General features: G+C 41.5%; 1 protein-coding gene across 2 annotated transcripts in view; it reads left to right on the forward strand.

Moving 5' to 3' along the window:
- Nucleotides 1-23783, forward strand: part of SLC13A1 (solute carrier family 13 member 1) — a 100033-nt gene extending 76250 nt beyond the window's left edge. For both annotated transcript variants that reach the window (XM_077338366.1, XM_077338367.1), the window contains 8 exons: nt 6173-6292; nt 8433-8531; nt 8632-8733; nt 11796-11899; nt 12528-12637; nt 15826-15987; nt 17818-17955; nt 20863-23783. In XM_077338366.1, coding sequence (XP_077194481.1) covers nt 6173-6292; nt 8433-8531; nt 8632-8733; nt 11796-11899; nt 12528-12637; nt 15826-15987; nt 17818-17955; nt 20863-21000 — 973 coding nt within the window. In that variant the 3' untranslated portion in view covers nt 21001-23783. The remainder of the gene's footprint in view (nt 1-6172; nt 6293-8432; nt 8532-8631; nt 8734-11795; nt 11900-12527; nt 12638-15825; nt 15988-17817; nt 17956-20862) is intronic.
- The last annotated feature ends 987 nt before the right edge of the window (nt 23784-24770 follow it).

The raw sequence follows: 24770 nt of genomic DNA on the forward strand, positions 1-24770 counted from the left end.
GACTTGCCAGCATAAGGGAGTCATGTCAGAAGAGCAATAAACTGAGAGCCAAACAGCATGGAGAGGAAATGACAATGCCCAGAATAGATATCTAAAAAGGAATGTCAGGGATTAATATCATAAGGGTCTGTGCTACTTTTGTTCCCCTCTCTTACATTTGGCTGTAAGTCAGTTTGATTCTTAATTTATTTAAAAGAGAAAAAAATCCATATCTTGAGAATGTTTTTAAGATTTTTTTAAAAACCCTATTGCAGAGTGATAATCTTATCCCATGGCTGCCTTGAAAACCCAGTTTTTGTCATTATCAACATTACAGGCATAAAGCACTTTGTTAGAGATTCATATTAATGCAAATAACACTGCCACTACCGTGACAGCAGGTGGAGAACAGATTTCCAGCCTGCCTCTGTGGTATCAAATCAGTATGACAGTCCAAATCTCAAAGGTCAAAGAAGGATCATTTTAACGTATGCATTATTGAAAAACCAAGTTGGGCAAGAAATGTGCCGGAGCAATTCACAATCCCCTTAACCATCCCGCCCTCCAGAGAGAACTGCAAAACAATCAAATTTCTTGGACAAGGAGCAGTTCTTGTGATTTCCAACAACGATAAAGATATCACTGACATGTCTACTGTAGTACAGGAATCAGAGAATCAACATAATTTTGCATCCTATAGTATTCCTAATTGGTTTCCAAGTCCTCCTAGGCTTTGACTAGTTATACTAAGATTTACAATTATATTTGCATAATAATGCTCTGTATTTTATGTTAATGCTAATTTCTAGTAACTGTCTCTATTGAGCAGCAGACACCTTGTACTCAGGTCCAGTTAGCTCTGATTTTTCAACCTTTAATATTGACATGATGCATTTAATACAATGTGACTTTTCTTTTCTTCCTGATAGATATTTCATCTGAATGGCAACACCATGCCCTAGAGAACTTTAGTTTTCTCAAGCTATCTCAAGGACATGATAAATCTCCGATCTAACATTGTAAAGGCACATTTCTTTATTTTCTTTATTTCTTTATTTAATTTATTTTCAAATTTGCATGTCACCACTCCCCAAAGGCTCAGGGTGGCTCACAACATTCTATAGGATTCATACATACAAAAATACGTTGAAATCACTTTAAAATCAGTCTAATTAATTTCAGTTAAAAACTATCAACAGTGCCACCTTCTCTCTGGTGGGAAAGGGAGGATTCTCTCCTCCTCACTAAGCGAGATCCTTCTCTTCCTGGAGAAAGGGAGAGTGGGCAGTGGGCCCCTTTAAACAAAGGGATCTCTCAGTCACATGCTTGGAAAACTCCATTCCTCATAGCCAAAATCCCATCAGTCACCATTTGGTGTCACTAATGAGCACATAGGTGCAGCTTAGCACTTTAACAGCTTAACATCAACCCTTCAGGGATGACTTCACCAAATTAATTGCTGATTGCAATTCCAACAGTCACTAAGATTGGTCTCCTTTCTAGGTGACTGAAAGGTAGTAAATTTAAAAATAGAACCCAGAGAAAATCCAGGAGACTACAACCAGTTATCCCAGTGTCTGTTCCAGATAAATAGGTAATAACAGTTGTTTAATATTAACCTCATAGAAGAACAAATCCTAATTAGGGAAATGTAACATGGCTTCCATACACAGAAATCCTGTCTCACCAGCAGTGAACTGTTGGAGTTCTTTGAAAGAATTAGCAAGCATGTGGGCATAAGTGATCGATATTATATTCCCATCTGTTGTATGCAATTCAACAAGGCTATCTTGTGAACTTTCTTTTTCTTAGGTCTGCTTATTTTCCTTTAATTCTGCTTATTTCTTCTCTCAGGCTGGATCACACATCTGACAGTTGATTTTTGGAAGACAAACAAAGGTTTAGGCATGCTTCATCACTGCAGCAAGAGTATTATAATATTTAGAGAGGGAGCGTCAGCTGAGGAAATAATGCAATGGCTATAGCTGAGTAGGAAGACGCCCCCTCACCCCAGTTATTTTCAGAGCATAGTCCAAAAAGGCCATCTGCCCCAGTAACATAGATATGTTCATTCTTTACTGGTCAGGTAGATGGTGAAAGAGTTGGATGGTAAACAAGAAGCAAATTCACTCTCTACTTTTCCATCTTCCCCTGTCTCTGACTGATGCTCACATAGTATCTCTGATAAGAAGGGGAAAAACCATCCGCATAATAAACATCACTTCATTGCTCAAATCAAATTCTGACACCTTTGTCCCAGAGAGAGCATAATAAAATCAAATAAACATTTTCCTCTGAATGAAACCTTTTCTCATTATAGAAGATCTCACTATTTGTTAAGCTGTTGATCTCTTTGGCTTTTCAAGCATGATGAGTTCAGGGCGGCTATTGGCATGCAGAGGGAATTGCAGCACTCAGGGGGAACTTGCCATGCATAACTCTTGTCAAAGCTTTAAACCTCCAACGGGGTCTTCATTTGTTCCCCCAAAACCTGTTCACACTAGAATCAACTGCATGTCCCTGCATCAGAAGGTCTTTTGTTAAATAGTGAGAAAGGATTGCATGAGACTACGTCTGCTTATGATCCACTTTACTATTATAGGCAGGTAGTGATCCTGAAGTTAATTTCTTGGCAATTCCCTATAGTGCTAACAAGGAAATAGTGCTAGGAAGTAATGGCTTTCTACAGAGTAATTTTTGTCATGTATTTTTTAATGATTTGACCAGTAGTAAAGTCCGTGTTCTCTAATACAGTGGTCCCCAACCTGCGATGCGCGGGCGTGGCCCGATGCGCGGGCGTGGTCCGCACGGGCGCGGCCCGATGCCCTGCCGGTCCCCAGCCTCAGAAAGGTTGGGGACCACTGCTCTAATACAACAGGTGCTAGCTCATGGTTTGGTGTGGGTTTAGTGCCTCACTTGGAATCTTGGCAACCCTAAGAGGAGGTGTCTCTGTGCACAGCAGTCTTGACCCTAGTCAAGGTTAAGGTAAAGGTAGAGGTAAAGCACTGTGCAAGCACTGAGTCATGTCTGACCCTTGGGGTGACGCCCTCCAGCGTTTTCATGGCAGACTCAATACGGGGTGGTTTGCCAGTGCCTTCCCCAAGTCAAGATTATGCACACCTAAATAGTGTGAAATTCCAGAACATGAACCTACACCAATCTGGCAAACTTACCTGCTCTCTGCAATGTCTTCTTGACCTGAAATAGGCCAGGGGGTGCTAGGTGGCTGCAGAGGCATTATAAACTTTTGAGCCCCCACTTCTAAACCTTCAGGAATATTTCTGACAAGGGATAGCCAACCTCCAGTTGCGGCCTGGAGATCTCCTGGAATTTCTGCTCATCTCCAGACTATAAAAATCAGCTCCCCAGGCAAAAATGGCTGCTTTGGAGGGGTGACTCTGTAGCATTGTATCCCACTGAGGTTTAGGAAGGCCAACCTCCTGGTGGGGTCTGAGGATTCCCTGGAAGTACACCTCATCTCCAGGCAGTTAGGCTGAAGAGGAAAGTGGCTCCTTTGGAGGCATTGTACCATTTTAAGGTGCTCTTCCAAACCTCCAAGAATATTTCCAACTCAGAGGTAGCCAACCTTCAGGTGGAGCCTGGAGAGATCCTGGAATAACAGATCTTCTCCAGACTATAAAGATCAGCTCCTCGGGAAGAAAGGGCTGCTTTGGAGGGTAGTCAGGGATATTGTGGAGAAGAAATATTTAAGGCCTCCCACACAGGTTGTTCTGGAGATGAAACAGGAGGCAAAAGAACCTCTGCAACATCATCCAGTTTCACCTTGCATTCAGAGAGGTCAGGCATTCAGAGAGGTGCAGAGAAGAGACATGCATGACTTAGCTGCATCTGCTCTCGAGCAGCAAGGCTGGCCATGGCCCCTTATGCACAGGCCATAATGCCTGTGTTGGTGGCAGCAGTGCTTCGGGAAAAGTCACCGATAATGCTCGCTGCCACCGCCAGTGCAGGCGCCTCCGCAAACGCGGGATTTTCCATAACTTCTTGGGTAACCCGGGGCTGTGGTGGGCCGGCACTATGCATAATTGCCAGGGCCAGGCCTGTCGGCCCACCCAGCCCTGACCCTACGGTGTCCCTTTAGGGACACCGCATGCCCCTGCGGGCTCTGCGGAGCCCCGGAGCTGGCAGGGGCAACCCCCTGCCCCCACTTGGGCATGCGAAGGGGGCCTGGGCCCCCCAACTCCCTCTGGGCCGTCCAAACCTCCCCCCAACTGCTTCGGCTTACCTCCTGGCCTCGACGTTCAGCGCACACATGTGCACTACACCGGGGCAGCCCAGCATGCCCCACCCCTGTGCATACATGGGAAATGGTGGGGCATCCTGCCCCACTGCAATGACACGGCAGCAGTGCGCAGTAGCTGCCGCCATGCATAAAAGGCCCATGTCAGTATTTTGAGAAGGGGATTTTCTGTGGCCTCCCTGTCAGGCAGTGGTCAGGCAGAAGTGGAAAGCTTTCCCTCCTCAAAAGGAAAGCACACACATGTTCTCAGACTTGTGCTCAGACTTACCACTGTCCTGTAATCAATGAGAGGTCTCCGCTTAGGATCAATAACTTTACTGGGCAGAGAGATCCTTTTGTTCTGCATGTGCATATAAATTGGGGCTGATGCTGGGTTTTCCTCAGTTCAGTCTTGCCTCTTATAACATCATGTTGAAATCACAATAACAAGCTGATTGAACTCCCATTGATCCTGGCTTCCTTCGAACACACGGATTTGACAGTCTACCTTCCAAAGCATCCATTTTCTCCAGGCCAAATGATCTCTGTAATCTGAGATTAGCAGTAATTCTGAGGGGTCTCCATGTTCTTCCTGAAATTTGTTCTTCCTAGACTCAGGGGTGCCCATCCTTGTTGAGTCTATGGGCACTTTTGGAATTCTGAGAGCAGTTGCTGTTTAGCAGTTCTAAGGCAAACATTATCAGCTGTCTTTGAGTGGGTGCCACTTGAAGGCACCACTGGCCCCTTCTGAAGTACATCCTGTTCCTCTGAACTGGAAGACAGTGAGGATTGGGTCTTTGCTTTGGGGAAGAAGAAAGTGGGCACTAGGAACCACATTGCCTGGCATTATGATGTTTATGGACTCTGTGTTGAGGACCACTCATCTGTGTGTGTATAGGTGTGGTTTGTGCCATCAAGTCACTCTTGACTCATGGCAGTCCTACAAATTAATGACCATCAACGCATCAGTAATCTAGCTGTACATCATAAATGACAACAGCCGCCTTATGTTAGCTCTTACAGACATTCACTTTATAGCAGCGCCATTTATGAGACAGCTCAATAGCTTTAAATAGAAAGTAGAAACAGAAATACTTACTTTCATGATAAAAAGTATTTCACATATCTTGATAGAAAGTATTACATTATCTCAATTCCCCCCCCCAAAAAAGTGTATGTTTTCTTAGAAAAAAAATCCCATGGCTTCAAAAGGCTGAGCAATTTTAGAACTCTGAAGATGAGGCGCTTATCGTAGGATTGGAAGAGCCATCTTTTAAAATATATTACATTATATCATATCTATCCAACTTTATAGTGATCAGCTAGCTGACATCAGTCAGTTTTAAGGAGAGAGGTGCAAATTAACCCATTATTTCAAACCCTTAGGGTATCTAGTCATCTAGCTGTCACTGGATAGTTTCAGCCATGAAAAGATTAATCACGTGACCATGATGTGTGTGGATATTTCTCCTGCTTCAGTTGACTTATGGCCAAATGGGTATTTAGAGGACTTCACAATGAGCTCTTTCCCAGTGGTGAGTGAGTATGGAGTTTCTGGAGAACTTCATATTTCATCTGGTTACCACTACTTGGTGATTCTAACATTAGTGCTTGTTAGGGAGAAATCCTGCTTGTCTGATTCCTTTTGTTACTGTAAGCTCTAGACAAGCATTGTGTTGAAAAAAGTGAAGGGAAAACATCTCTGAAACCTTTAATTTCCACGACCATAAAACTGAAGTTATTCCCACAGTAATAATTTGGAACATCCATAAAAGAGCCTTATTATTTAGCAGTATATGCTAATACTGAATGTTTTGTTGGATTCCAGTCACTAAATACAGGTAGTTTTGTTCTGGCAGTCTCAAAAGACATCAAAGTTCAATGAAGAAGTTCTTTTGATCTTGTCTTGAATAATTGCCTTGTCTTAAGTTGTGTCTCATTTTCATTTATATTCAGACGGTACCCAAGTTGCCAGTGCATCAATTTTGGATCCTGGTTTATTCTCTGCATTCCCATCACTATTATTATTCTGTTGCTTTCATGGGTTTGGCTTCAGTGGCTTTTCCTAGGTTTCAAGTAAGTAAATGTTTAATTTATCCTATAGAACTACATTGGAACTAATGCTCACAGTCCTTGCAGATTATGTGATGTATGTGCTACAATACAATACAAAAACAGCATGGACATGATTAAGTACTTATTATGACTTTTGGAATCTCAGGATAGTTATACATTGTCACATAACCTCACTAGCAAGACTATGTGCTTCCCCCAATGTACTTAATACAGTGCTTTGTGTGTATGTAAAGTGCTATCAGGTTATAGCCGAATTATGGCAACCCCAACAAGGGATTTTCAAGACAAGTAAGAAGCAGAGGTAGTCTGCCATTGCTGTCCTCTGCAGGGCCTTCCTGTGTGGTCCAAGTACTGACCCTGTTTAGTTCTGAGATCTGATGAGATCAGGCTATACTATAATACAGGGGTAGTCAACCTGTGGTCCTCCAGATGTTCATGGACTACAATTCCCATGAGCTCCTGCCAGCGTTTGCTTTCTTTTGACATGCTTAATATTTTCCTTCACAAAAGTGTTGTATGGTTCTTTAATTAATTATGAAAACCTTGTTGTTACACAATGTGCCAATAGTGGTGCAAGCTTTTAGTCTGCAAGAACTCATGTTATGCCATGAAAATATATCGCCTTAAAAATAGCAGTCCTCAGATGCTTTTGATGGGGTTCTTTAATCACTCTGTCTCTCTGGATGCAATTCTCGCTGCCCCCAAGGGAGAGGGCAGCTTGTTCTTTTTTATTCCTCATGCTGACATAGAACAGGCAATGATCATGAAGAGAAAAATCAGCTAAGTTATGGCACTCTAAAGGTTGGCAGATTGTTTGTTTGTTTGTTTATTTATTTAGATTTCTATACCACCCATTTCTTTGCAGCTCTGGGCAGTTTAGATTGATGGTTCCCTTCTAGGGTGTTAGCCCTGGTAGGAAGGCTAAGTGTTAAAAAAAAAATTCTAATTTCAAATGAGGATGGGCACAACCCGCATTTTTGTGGTTTGGTTTGTGGTTCATGACTGAACCACAAACTGAACCACAAACTAATATGTTGATTCACAAACCAAATTTGTTCATATTAGTTTGTGGCCCTGCTTTCTGGCCCCTGATGGTTTTCATGGGGAGCAGAAAGCGAGAAAGGGGGGGGGGGTTAAATGCCTCGGAGTCATTTCATCCCCCACTTTCTGCTCTCCTCTCCCAAATGTGGCAGGAAGCAGAAAAGAGAAAGTTAAATGACTCTGACCATTTCTGCCCTAGTGATATTGCTTGGATTTGCATTTTTAAAGGGCCAACTTTTCTGTCCACATTAAAACCTGCCCTTCCATGTGCAGACCCGAATCTCCCTGCCACTTACTATGCAGTTAAGAAATTTCCAATTACAGCAATTTCGTTTTTAAGGCAAAATTTAATTTGGGGTGGCCCAATGGAGAAATGCTTGCATTCGGGGTTTTTTCCTCATGGCCACTATTTTGAGTTGCTTGTGCATGCCCCTTTCCTCATCTAGTCAATATTTTATACACAAAACCCAGTTCAGTTTGTTACATTTTTGGTATTCTTACCCCTCACACTAAGACAGCTGCTACAGGCAATTCTGTGTTTGGTTGCCATTTTGCATCAATGTGACAATGCAGGTATTTTCAAGTTTAACATGCATATGCATACCAACAGCAAACTTGCATTTCTGACAACATGTATCAAAGCTGGGAAACACACAAATTGCTTTATTTCCACAAAATAGTAGCTGTGTGTATCAAGAGGAGTAATAGTTCTGAAAATATAAGGACTGAAAAAGGTTATACCTTATGGGAATTAGGAAGTGTTGATTATTTCTGTTAAAAAAAGAAAAGATTGTGACCTGAATCCAAAGATGTCTGTGGATCCTTCCACATAGCCAAGGGAGCTTGAACTGTGTTCGTCAAAACAAGAATCTCCAATATGATAAACCAGCTTTACAACTGAGAATGATTTCTGAAAGACATTCATGATTTGGAGGAAGAAGACAGAAGGATCTGCCGTTCAAAAAGGTTCATATTACATGGTCTGAGCTGAAGCCCTAGAGTAGCTTTCTGGATCCTAGCAATAAGGTGGCGTGTTGGGTGAGCGCATAAACTAACATATGGCTACTGTGATTGACCATTATTCTCACTGTCCTCTCAGTTTCAAGGAAATGTTCCAGTGTGGCAAGACAAAGACAGCCAGGGAAGTGGCTTCAGCACGAGTAATTGAAGAGGAATACAAGAAACTTGGACCCATCACGTAAGGCAGAAGGATAAACTGCAGGAGAGAATATTACAGCAGTGCCAAAGCAGCTAACATAAAAGGTGATGGTAACACACATGCTGTGCTTCTGTTGCAGCTACCAAGAAATCATCACCCTTATCCTGTTCTTTCTGATGGCCCTGTTATGGTTTACTAGAGATCCTGGCTTCATCCCTGGTTGGGCCTCGCTTTTCTCACAGTAAGTTAATATGTCTGTAAATGCCCAAGGGCTGTGTTTTGTGTTCTGAGGAGTTTACTTTATCCTTTGGCTTTCTGAGTCACTCCACATCAATGGCACTGTGAAAGACTTCCTTAGACACTATACAGAGTGTAGAAGAGCTGCTAATGCATTTTGTGTGTGTGTGTGTATGTGTACTTTCATTTTTAAGAAACAAAATAAAACAGACATTGCAAAGAACAGGGGTAGGCAATGACCAGCTTAGTTTTCCACCTAAGGATTGAGGTGTGAACCCCTGAGCTGCTGGAGGCCGTGCTGGGTATAACTCCTAGTGGTTCTGTCCAAGTTCAACTTCTGCCCATTTTGTTTGCCAGTACTCCAATATCTTCACAGGTAGATGCTGCAAAGGTATTTAGCCACTTGGTCTGGAAGGTTGCCTATTCCTGGTATGCCGTATAAGTGATCAAATTATATTTGTTCCTAACATTACTAGAAATTGATAAAAGAACTGTAAAAAGGAAGTGGCTAAGGAGTAGGTCATTCCATGATTTTCCATGGTAAATCTCTACTGATGGAAGTCATTTATATTGACAGAGCAGTTCTTGCCCCTCCCAGCAGCTGCAGCCCCAAATGAGCACAAAATGCAGCTCCTGGGGAACAGGATTCCCTCAGGTACAGCATGGAGGGAGTTCTGCAGTAGGAGGAAGTTGCCTCTTCTTCCACTGGAGGAGATTTCCATGGTATCCAACCCAAAGATATGATCAGTACCATTACTGAAAATAAAAACAATGGCATCTGTAAAAAAGTTCTAATACCTTAAAGGTTTTTGGGTTGTAAGTAGCTGAAATGTTGTAGCAGATTTCCATTGATAAACACCAGAACTCAGGCCTCACTGATCAAACTTTGAAACCTAAACTTGTACATTCAAGTATTTTGTTCCATAAATGTTGACACTGCAGTTTTTTGGACAAGCTGGTAGCATTGCTTTTTCAGTTTGTATTGCCTCACATGGAAGCTGGTCATAGTGGATAAATTCTTGAAGGACAGTGACCACAGCTCAAATACCCAAGCTTATTGCTACAGTAGCATGGACAACAAATGGTAAGAGCAGCGGCATAACCTCCCACCCAGCTGGGAAACGTCTACTTTGAAGCTGTTAGAGGAAACATTTTCCCCATCCCTTCACACCTGGGTTTGTGACCCTTCAACCACCCCTTGCCCTCCTTTCTCGCTTCCATCCCTCCTTCCCTCTTCTACCTTCCTTCCCTACATTCTTCCTCCCAATCTACTAGCGCCCGCTGTATTTTATCTACAGAGGGCTTAATTTCTAGTATTTTATATGTTGCCCTTATCTACCAATGCCCCCTTTTGATTCCAAGTTCATCCAGTGCAGACAACAAACTACTATTTACATTTATTCCTTGAAAGTGTGAGGTTGCTATAGCTACAGCTGTGACTGTTAGAACCTGAACAAGATAGTTCATCTGAGGCTGGCCAGATTCCGATTTCTCATGGTTATCAAATTAACTCATTGCCTGCAAAACATTTTGCAGCTATTTTATACTACAGTATCCCAAGTCCTACAGTTTTCAGCAATTACTTGAGACAGCAGCAGAGGCAGCAAAGATTTCTGGGATTCCTTCCTTCAAACCAGCCTCAAGGAAGCTTGTAGCCGTACCTGGGTGGAATCAGATCAATTTTTGTTGGGAAATCAATGGTTATATCAAGTGGGGAAGCTGCTTATTGTAGATAAATGTTCCAATTAAAGCAACAATAGTCCTTGTTAACTTTCCTTCAATCATGGAAATAATTTCTAATAGGATCTAATAACCTAGGGATAACAGGGATACTAGGCAAGATTCTGGTGTGTGTGGGGGGGGGGGAGCAAGAAATACAAAGCTTTGAGAACTGAAGCCTTTCCAAGACCGTTTAGGCACTGAAGGTTTCCTGCATGACCATTTATACACTGGGAACTTCACTGCCCCAGCTCCCATGCAAGAGCACAAATCGGGGGCAGATGAGGTGCACCGGGCCAAATGCTCCCCCATGTGGTTGCAGGAAGAGGTGAGGCAACCTGCCACAACTAAAACTCCAGCCTGCAGCCTGGCATGAAACCTTCAGTGTGTAAATGGTCCATGAGAGCTGGGGCAGTGAAATGCCCAGTGTATAAACGGTCCAAGTGATGAAACTCATGAAGAACTGCAGCTAAGGCTCAAGAGCCTGGGAGAAAGGTTGTTGTGCCATACTAGCCAAGGCAAGAACAGCAATTAACCATTGTCTCTCAGTGTACTTATTGAACCTGATAGACCAGAGGGACATGGTGTTTCCCTGCCCCACTTTTGTATTGTAAACTCTCATGTAGAATCTATAGTGAAGATCCAGCAGGAATGAACTTGGATTTTTGTGCCTGGTCCGAGTAGCTCTTTTGTGGTAGCACTCCTCCCCCATTCTGAAAATCCCAAATGTACTCACAAGCTGACACTGGGAACTCCTGCCTGCTGGACCACAGTCCAACCAAGAGATTTTCTCTTTTTCCAGCAAAATAGGGAGAGTTGGCCAATAACCATAATGTCACAAAAGTTCTGTAATAGTGTGGTTTTCCAAACGAGGCAATAGAAATATATTTTCTGGAACTGTAGGCCCTCCACCTGGCTCAGTGTATGGTTTGTACATGCAAAAATAAAGTGAGTATATCCATCATTCTATTCTTCCATGATGAAATCATGAAGAGTCCTATGCTGTTTTCCCTAGCAAGTAGAGGAGGTGCTGAGTGCGAGATTTCAAGGCAAGAGATGGACCTCAGCAAAACATTGTTCTGTAAGTCTTAGAAACCATTAATAAAAGCTTCCATCCTCCTTTAGGCTGTTGCAGAGCTCCTTCTGTGATAAACGAATCCAGCTAAGTGGTTGGTTGTCATTTCTTCAAGTGAAAACCTGCATATTGTAATCAATACATCTTGAAATAATTAGAGTTCGTTCTCATCACCCTGAAATAGCTCTCTAAACTGGCTGAAAACCTGAGAATAATTCATTTTCCTACTGCACTGATATTGTTGATGAAATATTCTTTAAATCATTCCTTAGATACCCAGGATTTGCTACAGACTCAACAGCCGCATTAATCATTGGCCTCCTCTTCTTCATCGTTCCAGCAAAAACATTGTCTAGAACTTCAAACGGAGAAAGTAGTTGAGTATACTTCCTTGGAAATGAAAAATCAGTCTATATGAAATCATTAAGACTCTTTCTGCATTGTGGCAGCTGAGCTGGCCCTCCGGCAGTTCCTTTCCAATGGAGCAAATCAGATGCAGCCTGCCCCAGATTGCTGCCTCCACATGAGGCAGCCAGGGTGAAAAGGTTCTGCCATGCTTTGGGGTGGTGGGGTTTTTTGTTTTAATTTTCACCAAGGGGAGATTGTGTGACAATGCAATCCCCCCTTAATGAAAATTTTTAAAAACCCTGTCAGCTCCGCACCACCATGAATCACCTGCTTACGATCACTGCCAGTGACTGTTATGAGGCTGCTCACTGAGAATAGTGACTGAATGGGAATTTGACCCTGGATGTCGCCAATACTAGTGAGACACTAGCCACTCGCCAATACTATCTGCAAGGCATCTAGGCACTCACACTGTTTGAAAGTGGGCTGTGTGTTGTAGGACCTTGCCAAATACAGTAAATTCTTCCAAATGAGCAACACTTGAAAAATTATTACAAACCTAGATATTATATGTTTGAAAATAAGCAAGAGTAATGGAAAGGTAATGTAATAGATCTTTTTTTTTTAGATCTTAATTTTGTTTTTCCCCTCTGCAGTTGCTTTTGATTACACTCCACTGATTACTTGGAAAGAATTTCAGGCCTGCATGCCTTGGGAAATTGCCATACTAGTTGGTGGAGGGTTCGCAGTGGCAGATGGCTGTGAGGTAATGCATTTTTAAAACAAGATACTCAGTCAATAATAATATTAATAAGAAGTAACTAGCTGAAAGAAAAATGTGGTGAAAGGGTTTATTTATTAATTTTATTCAGAACATTCTTATGCTACCTCTACAGGACCTTCTTCATGGCAGCTTATAATATAAAAGTAATTTTAAAATAAAACATTACACACTCCATCGATGAAAAAACTCCAGCCAAGCATTTAAACACAGATCAACAAAACACAGGTTGAAGTATTTCAAAGTTACCTACATTCATTACATTTAGTAGAACAAAAGCTAAGCAATATATTGAAAAGCATGACCATTCTGAAATAATGGTAAAACAGGCAGTTCAAATAGAATCATGTTTTCCAATACTAGCTTCATTAGAGGGTCTTCAGTCACAGAAGAGTGGTACTCAAAGACATGCAGTGCAATCCTAAACATGTTAACTACTTACTTAGTAGTCTACTTACTTAATAAGTATGTAAGTTTGCAACATGATATCATGAAGAATCTATTCTGCAATGACCTAAATATAGTCCAATAAAGGACTACTTCATATCCTGTAACAGTATTTTAAATACAAACAACAGATTTTTTTTCTGCTGTTCCATATGATCTGGTGATCAAAATTTTGTTGAACTTCCGAGCACTAAGCACCATTTTGATTGTTGATATTTTCACATATATAGGAGTGCATACTTCCAGTCTGGCGAGCCAAGTTTGATTCCCCGCTCCCCCACATGCAACCAGCTGGGTGACCTTGGGCTCGCCACAGCAATGATAAAGCTGTTCAGACTGAGCGGTAATGTCAGAGTTCTCTCAGCCTCACCTACCTCACAGGGTGTAGGTTGTGGGGAGAGGAAAGGTGGCTGTAAGCTGCTTTGAGACTCCTTTGGGTAGAGAAAAGCTGCATATAAGAACCAACTCTTCTTCTTCTTCTACTTCTACATGTGTAACTTGGTCAGAATTGATTGTTGCCTCATAACATACTACCAGACCTAAACCAAACTTCCCATACCACTGGATGCAGGACACTGGAGGCAGTGAGTGTGGTTGAGGTTTCTGTTCCACACTTTGAGATGGCTTTTTAAAGTCTCTACACTTCCCTCCCCCACATTGTTTAACATATTTATGGACCCTCTGGCTCAGCTGGTACAGAGTTTCGTGGCTGGGTTGTCACCAATATGCGGATGACACCCAGATCCGTCTCCTGATGGATGGCCGCCCGGATTCCCCCCCTCCCAGATACAGATGTTTGGAAGCCAAAGCTGGATGGTTAGAGCAGAGTCACCTGAAACTCAAACCATCCAAGATGGAGGCTGGGTAGGAAGCAATTGGATCAGGAAGTGTGATTGCCCGCCCTGGCCAAGGGTGCAACTTACCATCTCACCAGAGGCCAGGAACTTGTGTGTGATTCTGGATGCCTCCCTATCAATGGAGGTTCATGTCACGAGGGTAGATTGCCTGGCATTCTTCCATCTTTGCCAGGTGAGGCTACTAGCACCCTATCTGTCCTCAGATCACTTGGCCACAGTGATCCATGCAATGGTCACCTCCATGAATGACTTCTGTATCTCGCTCTATGCTGGTCTTCCCTTGGCCTTGACCTGGAAATTGCAGCTGCTAGGATCCTCACAGGTACACCATGGAGGGCCTATATCCAGCCAGTGTTGAGGCAGCTGCATGGGTTGCCAGTTGTGGCCCAGATCAGGTTCAAGGTTTTGGTATTGAACTTTAAGACCATTCGTGGTCTGGGCCCCACATATCTGTGGGACCACCTACTGTCCTATGTCCCCCGCAGGTCTCTTCGCTTTGTGGGTAAAAACTTGCTGGTGATCCCTGGCCCACGAGAGATATGCTGGGCCTCGACCCAGCCCAGGGTCTTTTCTATCCTGGCTCCAACCTGGTGGAATGAGCTTCTGGGTGAACTGAGGGCCCTGTTAGAGCTCTTCCACCAGGTTTTTGGGCAAGGCCAGGGTAATTAGACCAAGCCGCCTCCCCGACTGGCTAGAACAGCAGCCATTCCCAGATCACCATCTGTTACCATCTATCCCCTGAGGCAGTGGGTTAGGAAGTTGCTGAGTGGCATAGAGTATTTTACTAGATTTTATTGTGGGGTTTAAAATGTGTAACCCACCATGAGCCAGCTAGGCTGGGAGTGGCAGGCTATAAATCAAATAAATAATAATAGAATAATAATTCTTTATTGTTGAATGGTAGGAGTCATGGGGATGGATACAGCAGAAAATTCCACTAACAAAGTGGGGTTGATTTGCACCCATTTTCCCCTCTTGCCACAGACCTATGATTTCCTCCTCATAGTATTACTGGAAGCCTCTTCTCCCCTAAGAGCAGCATTCTGGGTGGCAGGGGGAGAGGTGAGGAAGTGATGATTTAACATAAGATGCAAGCAGAGGGTTGTACAAGCAATGATAGAAACCCCTTTTCAAAACAAAAAGAACCCTGTAATGTTCCTCCAGTGTTTTTTTTTTAATATTGTAGTTTCTTATGTCAGTGTTATGTCCATTAATTCTTTGTCAGTGGACTGGCCAGTTTACTGACGCATGACAGCATAAATATCATCACAGGATGAGCAAGAGTATGAACCAGAGATGGTATGGCTCTTTTTACTGTGTCCACTGATGGTGTTGCTAGGGTCTAAATGAAGAAGAAGAAGAAGAGTTGGTTCTTATATGCCACTTTTCCCTACCCGAAAGAGGCTCAAAGCGGCTTACAGTTGCCTTCCCATTCCTCTCCCCACAACAGACACCCTGTGGGGTGGGTGAGGCTGAGAGAGCCCTGATATCACTGCTCGGTCAGAACAGTTATATCAGTGCTGTGGCGAACCCAAGGTCACCCAGCTGGTTGCATGTGGGGGAGCGCAGAATTGAACCTGGCATGCCAGATTAGAAGTCCGCACTCCTAACCACTACACCAAACTGGCTCTGAGAGAAAAGTTAGCATCTTTTTGCAGGCCTTGGTACAGAATTACATGTTATTATTAAGTGGTTTATCGTTATGAGTGAGAAGTGGTTTATCGTTATGAGTTAGCAGGGTGACTGTAAGCAAGAAAAGTTTGCATACACATACACAGGGATGGTCACCTTTTTTTTTAGTGGTACGTATGGTGGGGGGGAGCTAGTCCTTTATATAGATAACTAATTTATGCAAATGTTCCTTCTCAGGTTTCACAACTCTCAGCCTGGATAGGAAGCAAATTAACTCCTTTGGGATCACTGCCTGTCTGGCTGATTATTCTGATTTCATCTTTGATTGTCACCTCAGTGACTGAAGTAGCCAGCAATCCTGCCACCATCACCATATTTCTGCCTATTCTATCCCCTTTGGTGAGTTTCTTTTCTACATCTGGCTTGTTTTTGAAGTGGTCAATTCAAGATAGATAAAGGATAGTATACGTTTGTGTAAACTCAACATCAAGAAAACAAAGATCATGGCATCCAGCCCTCTCAATTCCTGGCAAATAGAAGGGGAAGAAATGGAGATAGTGACAGATTTTATTTTCCTGGGCTCCAAGATCACTGCAGATGGGGACTGCAGCAAAGAAATTAAAAGACGCTTGCTCCTGGGGAGGAAAGCTATGGCAAATCTAGACAGCATCCTAAAAAGCAGAGACATCACCCTGCCAACAAAAGTGCGTTTAGTCAAGGCTATGGTCTTCCCAGTTGCAATGTATGGCTGCGAAAGTTGGACCATAAGGAAGGCCGAGCGTCAAAGAATTGAGGCTTTTGAACTCTGGTGCTGGAGAAGACTCTTGCGAGTCCCTTGGACTGCAAGGCGAACAAACCGGTCAGTCCTAGAGGAGATCAGCCCTGACTGCTCTTTAGAAGGCCAGATCCTGAAGATGAAACTCAAATATTTTGGCCACCTCATGAGAAGGAAGGACTCCCTGGAGAAGAGCCTAATGCTGGGAGCGATCGAGGGCAAAAGAAGAAGGGGACGACAGAGAATGAGGTGGCTGGATGGAGTCACTGAAGCAGTAGGTGCAAACTTAAATGGACTCCGGGGAATGGTAGAGGACAGGAAGGCCTGGAGGATCATTGTCCATGGGGTCGCGATGGGTCGGACACGACTTCGCACATAACAACAACATACGTTTGTGTTTTGCCACTCTTATACAGCAGTTGATGAAAATGACCACCCCAGTTGCAATTTCTTTTGGAAAAAAGCACAAAGATGTTGGGGAAAATTCTACCCTGGTTGAACTTCTTTTGTTGAATGCGCACAGATGTAGTTTTCTGTTAGGATATTGCGACCTGCATGTCTGCAAAAAAGTCCCTGAAGTACTGCCAATTCCTGAGTAGTTTTCTTTCTGTAAACAGAAAACAACCTGGAGCAGAAGACTACCCTGTTCCAATTAATTTTGTTTTTCACTGCGTTGCCAAAGGGTTTCAATGGGGATCTGAATGAGTAAATGTGACCAAGAATCAGAGGATGGCAATTGTGTAATATTGTGTGTAGCTGAGGATATAACATTTATTTTAGATACTTCTTTGTCCTGCCCACTCTCGCAGAAACTCCAGCCCACTCTACAATGACTGGACTGTCAACCTGTCATCTCATTCCCTGTCCTTTGCCCCCCCCCCCCACGATGATGAGTTGTTTCATTTTTTAAAGGCACTAAAATATCAATATACAGACATCCTGCTGTAATGTTTTCTGAATTCCCAGATTTCATTCTAACATGTAAGTATCTAGTCCCAACCCTTGTGGAGGCACAAGGAATGTTGGAATGTTTATTTTTGGTGTGACTGTGTCTATATTGCTATAGCAAATACAGGGAACTCAAACTAATCTTTGCTCTACCGATCTTAAAAGACCACTACACTAAAGCAGATTAAATCACTGCTGTGGCCCTTTCTGTATAGAATCGTGCAGAGCAGCTGCCTTTCATCCCAGTAAGGTGGCATACCAATATATCCATGGGAATGAAAGACCTTTGGTAACAATCTGTTCCATAGGCTATGGCACATTTAAACATTCTGAACGATTAATGCACCAGAATGGCCATGCTTATGCTTTATGATTCTGTTATACTGATGCTATGTTTGTGTCAGTTCTCCTTTGCATATTAGGCCCTTATCACATCAGATCTAAAATTCTTGTAATTAATATGTACAATGAATTACTGAAACCAGATCTCTCATGATGTTTTGCAGGCTGAAGCCATTCACGTGAACCCCCTTTATATTTTGATCCCCTCAACCCTCTGCACGTCATTTGCATTCCTGCTCCCCGTAGCAAATCCACCTAATGCCATCGTGTTTTCCTATGGACACTTGAGTGTTATTGATATGGTAGGTATTCAGCCAATCATGCACAGCTGACATGAATTTATTGCATATTTCTCTTATGCACTAATGATATATTTAAGTAGTATTCCTCCTAAATGCTGAAAATATTTCACTTATATACTAAATAATTCTTACAGGAACCTATTACACCTATTTCACCTACAAAATGTTTTTACTTTCAGAGTGTGTCAAATGCTTTCAAGGGCAATTTTTTTAATACTCAAAATATATGGAATGAAAAAAATGTAAAAAAACTAGGAAAATTAGGAGAGTGCCAAAAATAAACCAACCTTCTATGAAATGTTTTCTTTTTGAGTGAGAAAAGTCTTGTCTTACAAAACATTTCCCTTGCGTAGGTAGCCATGTTGGTCTGCAGCAATGGAACAAACTTTGAATACAGTGGCACTTATAACTTTGTGGGTCTTAAAGTTGCCACTGTACTCAAACTTTGTTCTAAAGCATTTCACTGAGAGCAAATATACAGCATGAAAAAGGTCTGTGGATTCAATGATAGAAAGTTATCATAATATCCAAATATTCTGGTGCTTCTGGTGCTACTTCCTATGATCCTAAGAAACTTTCTGTCCAAATAATACCTAATTTATTTTCAAGGTTTCTTCTCTCTCCGGTGGTAAAAAATAAAGATACATATAGCATGCAATGCAAATGTTTGCAGTCCCTTGTCAAAGGGTAAACCATACTTCTCATTTTTCATATAAAGAGCAAATATATTGATACTTTTACATTTCATGAATATGGTAGCTAATACAATTTTAACTGCTAAATAAGTTGTAAACAATATATTTTATGTTGCTTTTCATTTAAATTGATACAAAGAAAAAATATTACATATTATATACTACAAAACTACTATTTAGAAAAAGGATATACATAGGGCCATTCTGAAAATCCAAAAACATAGTGTCACGCCAGCGCAATTGTGTGACACTATAAAAAATAGCCCCCCACCATTTCTCACCTTCTTGCTCTCTCGCTTTCTTCTGCTGCTTTTTGGCACTTCCTGACACTCTCCATGGCTGCTTGCAATGGCAGAGGAGAGGCATGCACTATACATGCAACTCTCTCTCTGCTTGTCAGTCATGCCAGGCAGCCAATCACCTTTCTCCCTGTTTTAAAGTGACTGCGATGCAAGTGATTTTTTTTAAAGTAAAACTTCTCCATTTCTATGCCTATGCATCTGATCATAGATGCATAGTGTTTATTCTGATGTCACCCCTTTTGGAATAATGAGACATGAAGCTTAAGAAAAGTATTTTTTTCCTGATTATTTTTTTGGAGAGGCATGCTTTGTGCATCAACTGGTGGGGAATTTTTTTTTTTTTTTGCTTTGCCAGGATGAATCAATGTGTATTCCTTGCTCCAGGCAGTTTGCTATTTTAAAAAGCCCTATCCCCAGGAGAAGGTGGTGGGTGTGAGGGCAGGCACTGGAGGTGGAAGTAGTGCTGCTTTGTCTCCACACATGTCCTTAATGGATGGCTTGCTTGTTTCTCTCCTCTGGCTAGCGCTACATAGTTTGGGGAATCCACTTTATGCGATTCTCCAGCTAGTGCTTTAAAATGGAGGATATAGCTGCTGGTATGCTTTTGGGAGGCTGGATGCTGATGGCGTTGTTTAAAATGCCAAAAATATGGCATCTCAAAAGGTAAATATTTCACTATATTTTCCGTGTGCAGAATGGCCCATAGAGTTTGCATTTAACAATACATATGTTACATCACATAGTGCAGTTTCTCTATAATTAGCTTATACAGTCTAGAGATAGCTTATTTCTTTTCATCTCAGATTCTGCTGCTCAATATAGTCTAGTATTGGGCTCCATTTTCCTCTAAATTCCAATGTTGATTTGTTGTGTATCAAATATGTAAGTTTTGCCATTGTTCCATATTCCATCAGTTTATATAAACAATCTGTAATATCTGGTAATGATTCTTTCTTCTATCTTGATACATAAAGGTTCCTAGCAGCTGTTACCCTATATTTAACAAGCTGATTATACATTTTAATATTATTTGGTAACACATTTAATAACATACATTTATATTTTGACTTTTCCAACATCTGCCATTATAACTCTTAGTAATTCTTTCATTATCTTGTGGGGCAATACCATATAAAAAGATGTTATAGCAATTTTTATAATTTATATTTTATTTACCAAAATGTCTGGGTTGTTTTCCCTCAGCTTCAAAATTTCAAAATAAAAGAAAACACTAAATATTACTACTGCATATTTTTCTAATGGTATAGTATGAAGATGCCATCTTCTAGGTCGGAGCTGGGATTCCCCAAGAATTACTGCTCATCTCCAGATTATAAAGATCAGGTCCCCTGGAGAAAATTAATGCTTTGGATGGTAGTTTTTATGGCATTGTACTCTGCATTATTTCCCCCAGGCCCCATCTCCAAATCTCAAGGAGTTTCCCAACCTGGATCTGGCAACCCCACCATCTCCCACTGATGGCCAAGGGGATCGGCGGCTCTACTTGAACTTGACATGATTTAGGTCCTCACATGTATTAATCTGTCCCAGAATGTGACCTGCCTTAACCCAGCACAGGATCTTCCCACCTCAAGACCAGATTCCTATCAACTAAACAATACCAGCTTTTAAAGCATATCTTTAGTCTTGCAAAACAAAGTTTGAATCCAGTGGTATCTTTAGGACCAATTAAGTTTTATTCAAGGTATAAGCTTTCATTTGCATACATACCTCTTCAGATATCTGAGAAATGCTTTGAATAAAGCTTCATTGGTCTTAACGGTGCTACTAGACTCCAGCTGCTTCAGAACAACATGGCAACCCACCTGAATTTAGCCACCTGAATTTAGCCTTGCAAAATTGCTTTGAAAATTTTCCCTTTTGAACACATTTTTTTCCTCTCTTTCTAGGTGAAAGCTGGTTTGGGTGTCAATATCATTGGAGTTGCTGTGGTCATGCTTGCTGTCATGACGTGGGCTGTGCCTTTGTTCCATCTCGATGTTTATCCTGGATGGGCCCCCATTGCTGCTAACAACACTGGGCCTTAAAAACAAAGGAGCCAGTTCTTTCACTTGTTTCTCTCTCTTCCATGGTGTGAGCTGCTAGATGTGTTCAAAACAACACAACTGTACTCTAGGTTATTCTGTGCTTTTTACTTCCTTGCCCCGTGGACTGATCAATTAGTACTAAAGGTCAGAAAGTGAGAATGTGGCAGTATGAATACTTCACTGGCCAGTGAGCCTGTATGAGTTTCCCACTCATGCAGGTTTTGAAGGTAGCATCTGTAGCTATGCACATTCATTATGAATGGTAATTTGCCCCTGTTCTTAGGGTCATTAAGTAGTGTCATTTTAAACATTAAGATAGCAAGGTAGAAATACACAGTTTGTTCCTTGTTTGCACATTTTAAATATTAGACAGTGTGAATGCTGGAAGAACATACGGTATATATTTTAAAATATTACATAATGGTGACATCCCTATATAACACTTAAGAATGGGTTGTCTACATAGTTTCTTATTATGGGCCTGTCTGTAAACTTCCTTATGAAAGAGAAATCCAGGCCAAAAAAGAACAGCTTGTCTATAATTTTGCACTTTTCCTATTTGCGTATGGAGGCCATCCTTTGCCATCTTTAAAGGGAATATCGAGTGCCCCATGTATGAGAACAGAATTCTCAGGGGAGCTTTATAATCCTGTGCTATCCATGTTCCCAAGACCTGGTTTCAGATGGGAAAGTTTTGGAGACATGGCTTTTAGAAGCCAGTCTTTTATGGCCAGCATGTTTCCAGTATTTGTATTAAATATACCGGTAAGGAATTTGCACTCCTCACAACAGGGTCGTCCAGTAGTCCCCTCTGTCTCTTCACAACACAGTCTGACTTGGGTTGAGGTCTTTTCTGTTGGTCCCCGGCTGCTGTTTAACAGCATCCCAGAAGGAATGAGCCAGGCACCTATCCTTAGGATCTGACAGCAAGGCGGCAAATGGGCGCTATTTAAGAGACGGGTAGCTTGACGATTATAAGTGTTTGTACTAGACTTATGTGGGTAATAACATAACAATTTCAACAAATGATTATTTTTATATACTATTTGGTGTTGTTACCCACTTTAGGTCCTGACGATATTGGGAGAAAGATGGGGTATATAAATCCTTAAATAAACAAATAGTGGTGATGGTGGAAAGTACCATCATGTCACAACCAGCTTCTGATAACACCGTAGAATTTTCAAAGCAAGAGACCATCAGAGGTGATTGTTCATTGCCTGCTTCTGCAGAGCAACTTGGACCTTCCTTTGTGATCTCCCATTCGAGTACTAATCAGGGCTGACGAGATTGGACTAGCCTGGGTCATCCATGTCAGGGAATAAATCCATATCAATTATTCTCTATGTGGCTTAAAGCAAGCTACATTATTAGTTCACCTGGTAATTATCATGCCATAAGTTCACTTCTTGTGAACAACCTTCCCCAGGGATAATTCCCAGGCACTAATGGGAAGGGTTCCCGCCCTCTGTGAGAATAATGTGTGATAACAGTTTTTCAAAGGATCAGGGTTGCATATAGCCTGTGCAAACCTTAAAGAAAATTAGGTATATGGCTAACAAGAAGAATATTCTGCACTATAAGCTTCCTGCTATTCCCAGGCATGGCCATTAGCGGATATTTTTTTTAAACCCTCATTATCTGTTAATTAATGTAGTTGATCATTTTTAAAGCAAATATCTCACCAGATTATATTGATCCATAATTGATTATAAATTATAAATACACCCAGGTGAAATAAAATATAAGTTCTTGTTGTTGTACATTTTTAACTGAAAAAGAACTGCTTTCTGTAAGAATGAGAATTAGCACTTCTGTTTGTTGCTCTGTATGTCAACTACAACATTTAGATACATAAAATTATGCTTTGATCATCTTACAGGAAATCTATTTTGAAGCAAATTTCCATGGAAATTATAGAGTTAAAATATAGCTTCAACATTGTAAGAAAAAAGATCTTGTATTTCATAGGCAAAATGTAATCACACCATGTTAGGTATCTTTGATGTTTCTCTCTTTGTAGTTTCCACTGGCTCTTTGACCCAGCCGCTTCCAACCTTTGATGCCCCTAGACAAACAAACAAAAAATAATAACACATAAAAAACCAAAATGAGGCATAAAAAGAGTGAAACTTCTCAAAGGTCAAGAAATTAAGAAGTATCTAGATGTGAGGCCTCCTTTGAGCTTGAAGCCTACAACCAATAAGGATTGCCAAGTCTCAGAGCTGAATTCATGGCAATATGGTGGAATGTGGGGAGTGGATAGAGCTCAGCTGAAATGCAATGCCATTGTAATTCTGGGAGAATTCCATACCAGACCAGGAGGTTTGCAATCCAAGTGGGCCCCCTCTCTCCCATCAGTGGTTGGCCCTGAGTTTCCATAGAACCATCTTCAAAATCGATTTCCTACAAAATGGTTACAAGGTAAATTTTATATATTTATTGAATATTATATATCTAGTAATTCCAGTTTGCTATTTCATAAAGAATATATTCTCTAGTAATTAATAATGCTAATAGGAGCAGGTAAATGTTTAAACTCATTTGATGAGACAACACAACATTTTGTTTTAAAAATTTGGGGAACTGGAACATTATAATACTTTTGTAAAGCTGGGATGCTAATGCTACATTTGTTCGAATCTTTATGTAACATATAGAATTGTTACAATTAATATCAGAATTCTTATTATGGTATATAATTAACATCCTTCCCCTCCACTTCAACATCAATGTGGTAGCAATGCTGCAAACTTAGCAAAATAAAATTATGGATAGGTATATTTACCTTCTCCAAAATGCCCATTCTTTTGTCATCACATTTCTCTTGAATATTTGCTTGCAATACAGTGGGAGCATTCAGTATGGTGGTTGACTCAATAGCTGCTGATCACACATGGTTAATTACTAAGCTCTTGGAACTGTCTCTCTTCAAAGCAGCCACATTAGTCTGTCTGTGCTGCTTTTCCATCTGCAGGAATGGTAGCATTCTTCCATTCTCTTCCTCTTGCAGCCAAGATAATTTCCTTCCTTCCTTCCTTAGCATGCACACCTCTGCATCAAAACAAGCTCTGGGCATTTCATGTTGAAGCCGTGGTCCCAAGCAAACTAGTGCACTCCTGCTCTTTAGCCACTACAGCTGCTTGTACTAGCAGCCTACCAACCATATGTAAAGGGATCATCAATTACCCACAGTTTTCTCAGTATGTGTGGTTGCCATGCTGTTTGGAAGAGGCAACGTATAGATTTTATGCTTAAACCTCAGTGCCTGCTATGTCAATCTTGATTTTACGGATTCTGTTTTATTTGTACCACCACTGGAAATCCATGCAGTGCCCCTTGACAATGCATCATGGCAACCATGCATATAAGAATGATCTCTATGCATTAGATTAAAGCTTTCAACAGGCTAGGGAAAAACGCCCTGTATCATTTATATTTTCAATACACTGGGAGTGAAGCTTGTAAACTAGGAACCTGGAATAGAACGGACCAAGGCTTTCTTACCTCCAAAGCTGTGCACCTTCAGGAAATATCCGCTTTTTAAAAAAGTCCTTGAATGTGGATAGCTGATCTCTAAGTAAGAGGCAATCTAATTTTGCAAGTTTGGGTGGGGGTATTTTTCCTTGGGCAGAATTGTGCTTTGGGCATATGGGTATGGAGGGGAGGAGACAATCATGACAAAGTAGCACAAGCCCATGCATATGTAAAGTATTTGTACTGCAATTCTGGGGATCTTTTGAACATTCCAAAACTATCTTCATTTCCTA

The sequence above is a fragment of the Paroedura picta genome, chromosome 5 (genome assembly GCF_049243985.1).
Source record: "Paroedura picta isolate Pp20150507F chromosome 5, Ppicta_v3.0, whole genome shotgun sequence".
Lineage (NCBI taxonomy): Eukaryota > Metazoa > Chordata > Lepidosauria > Squamata > Gekkonidae > Paroedura > Paroedura picta.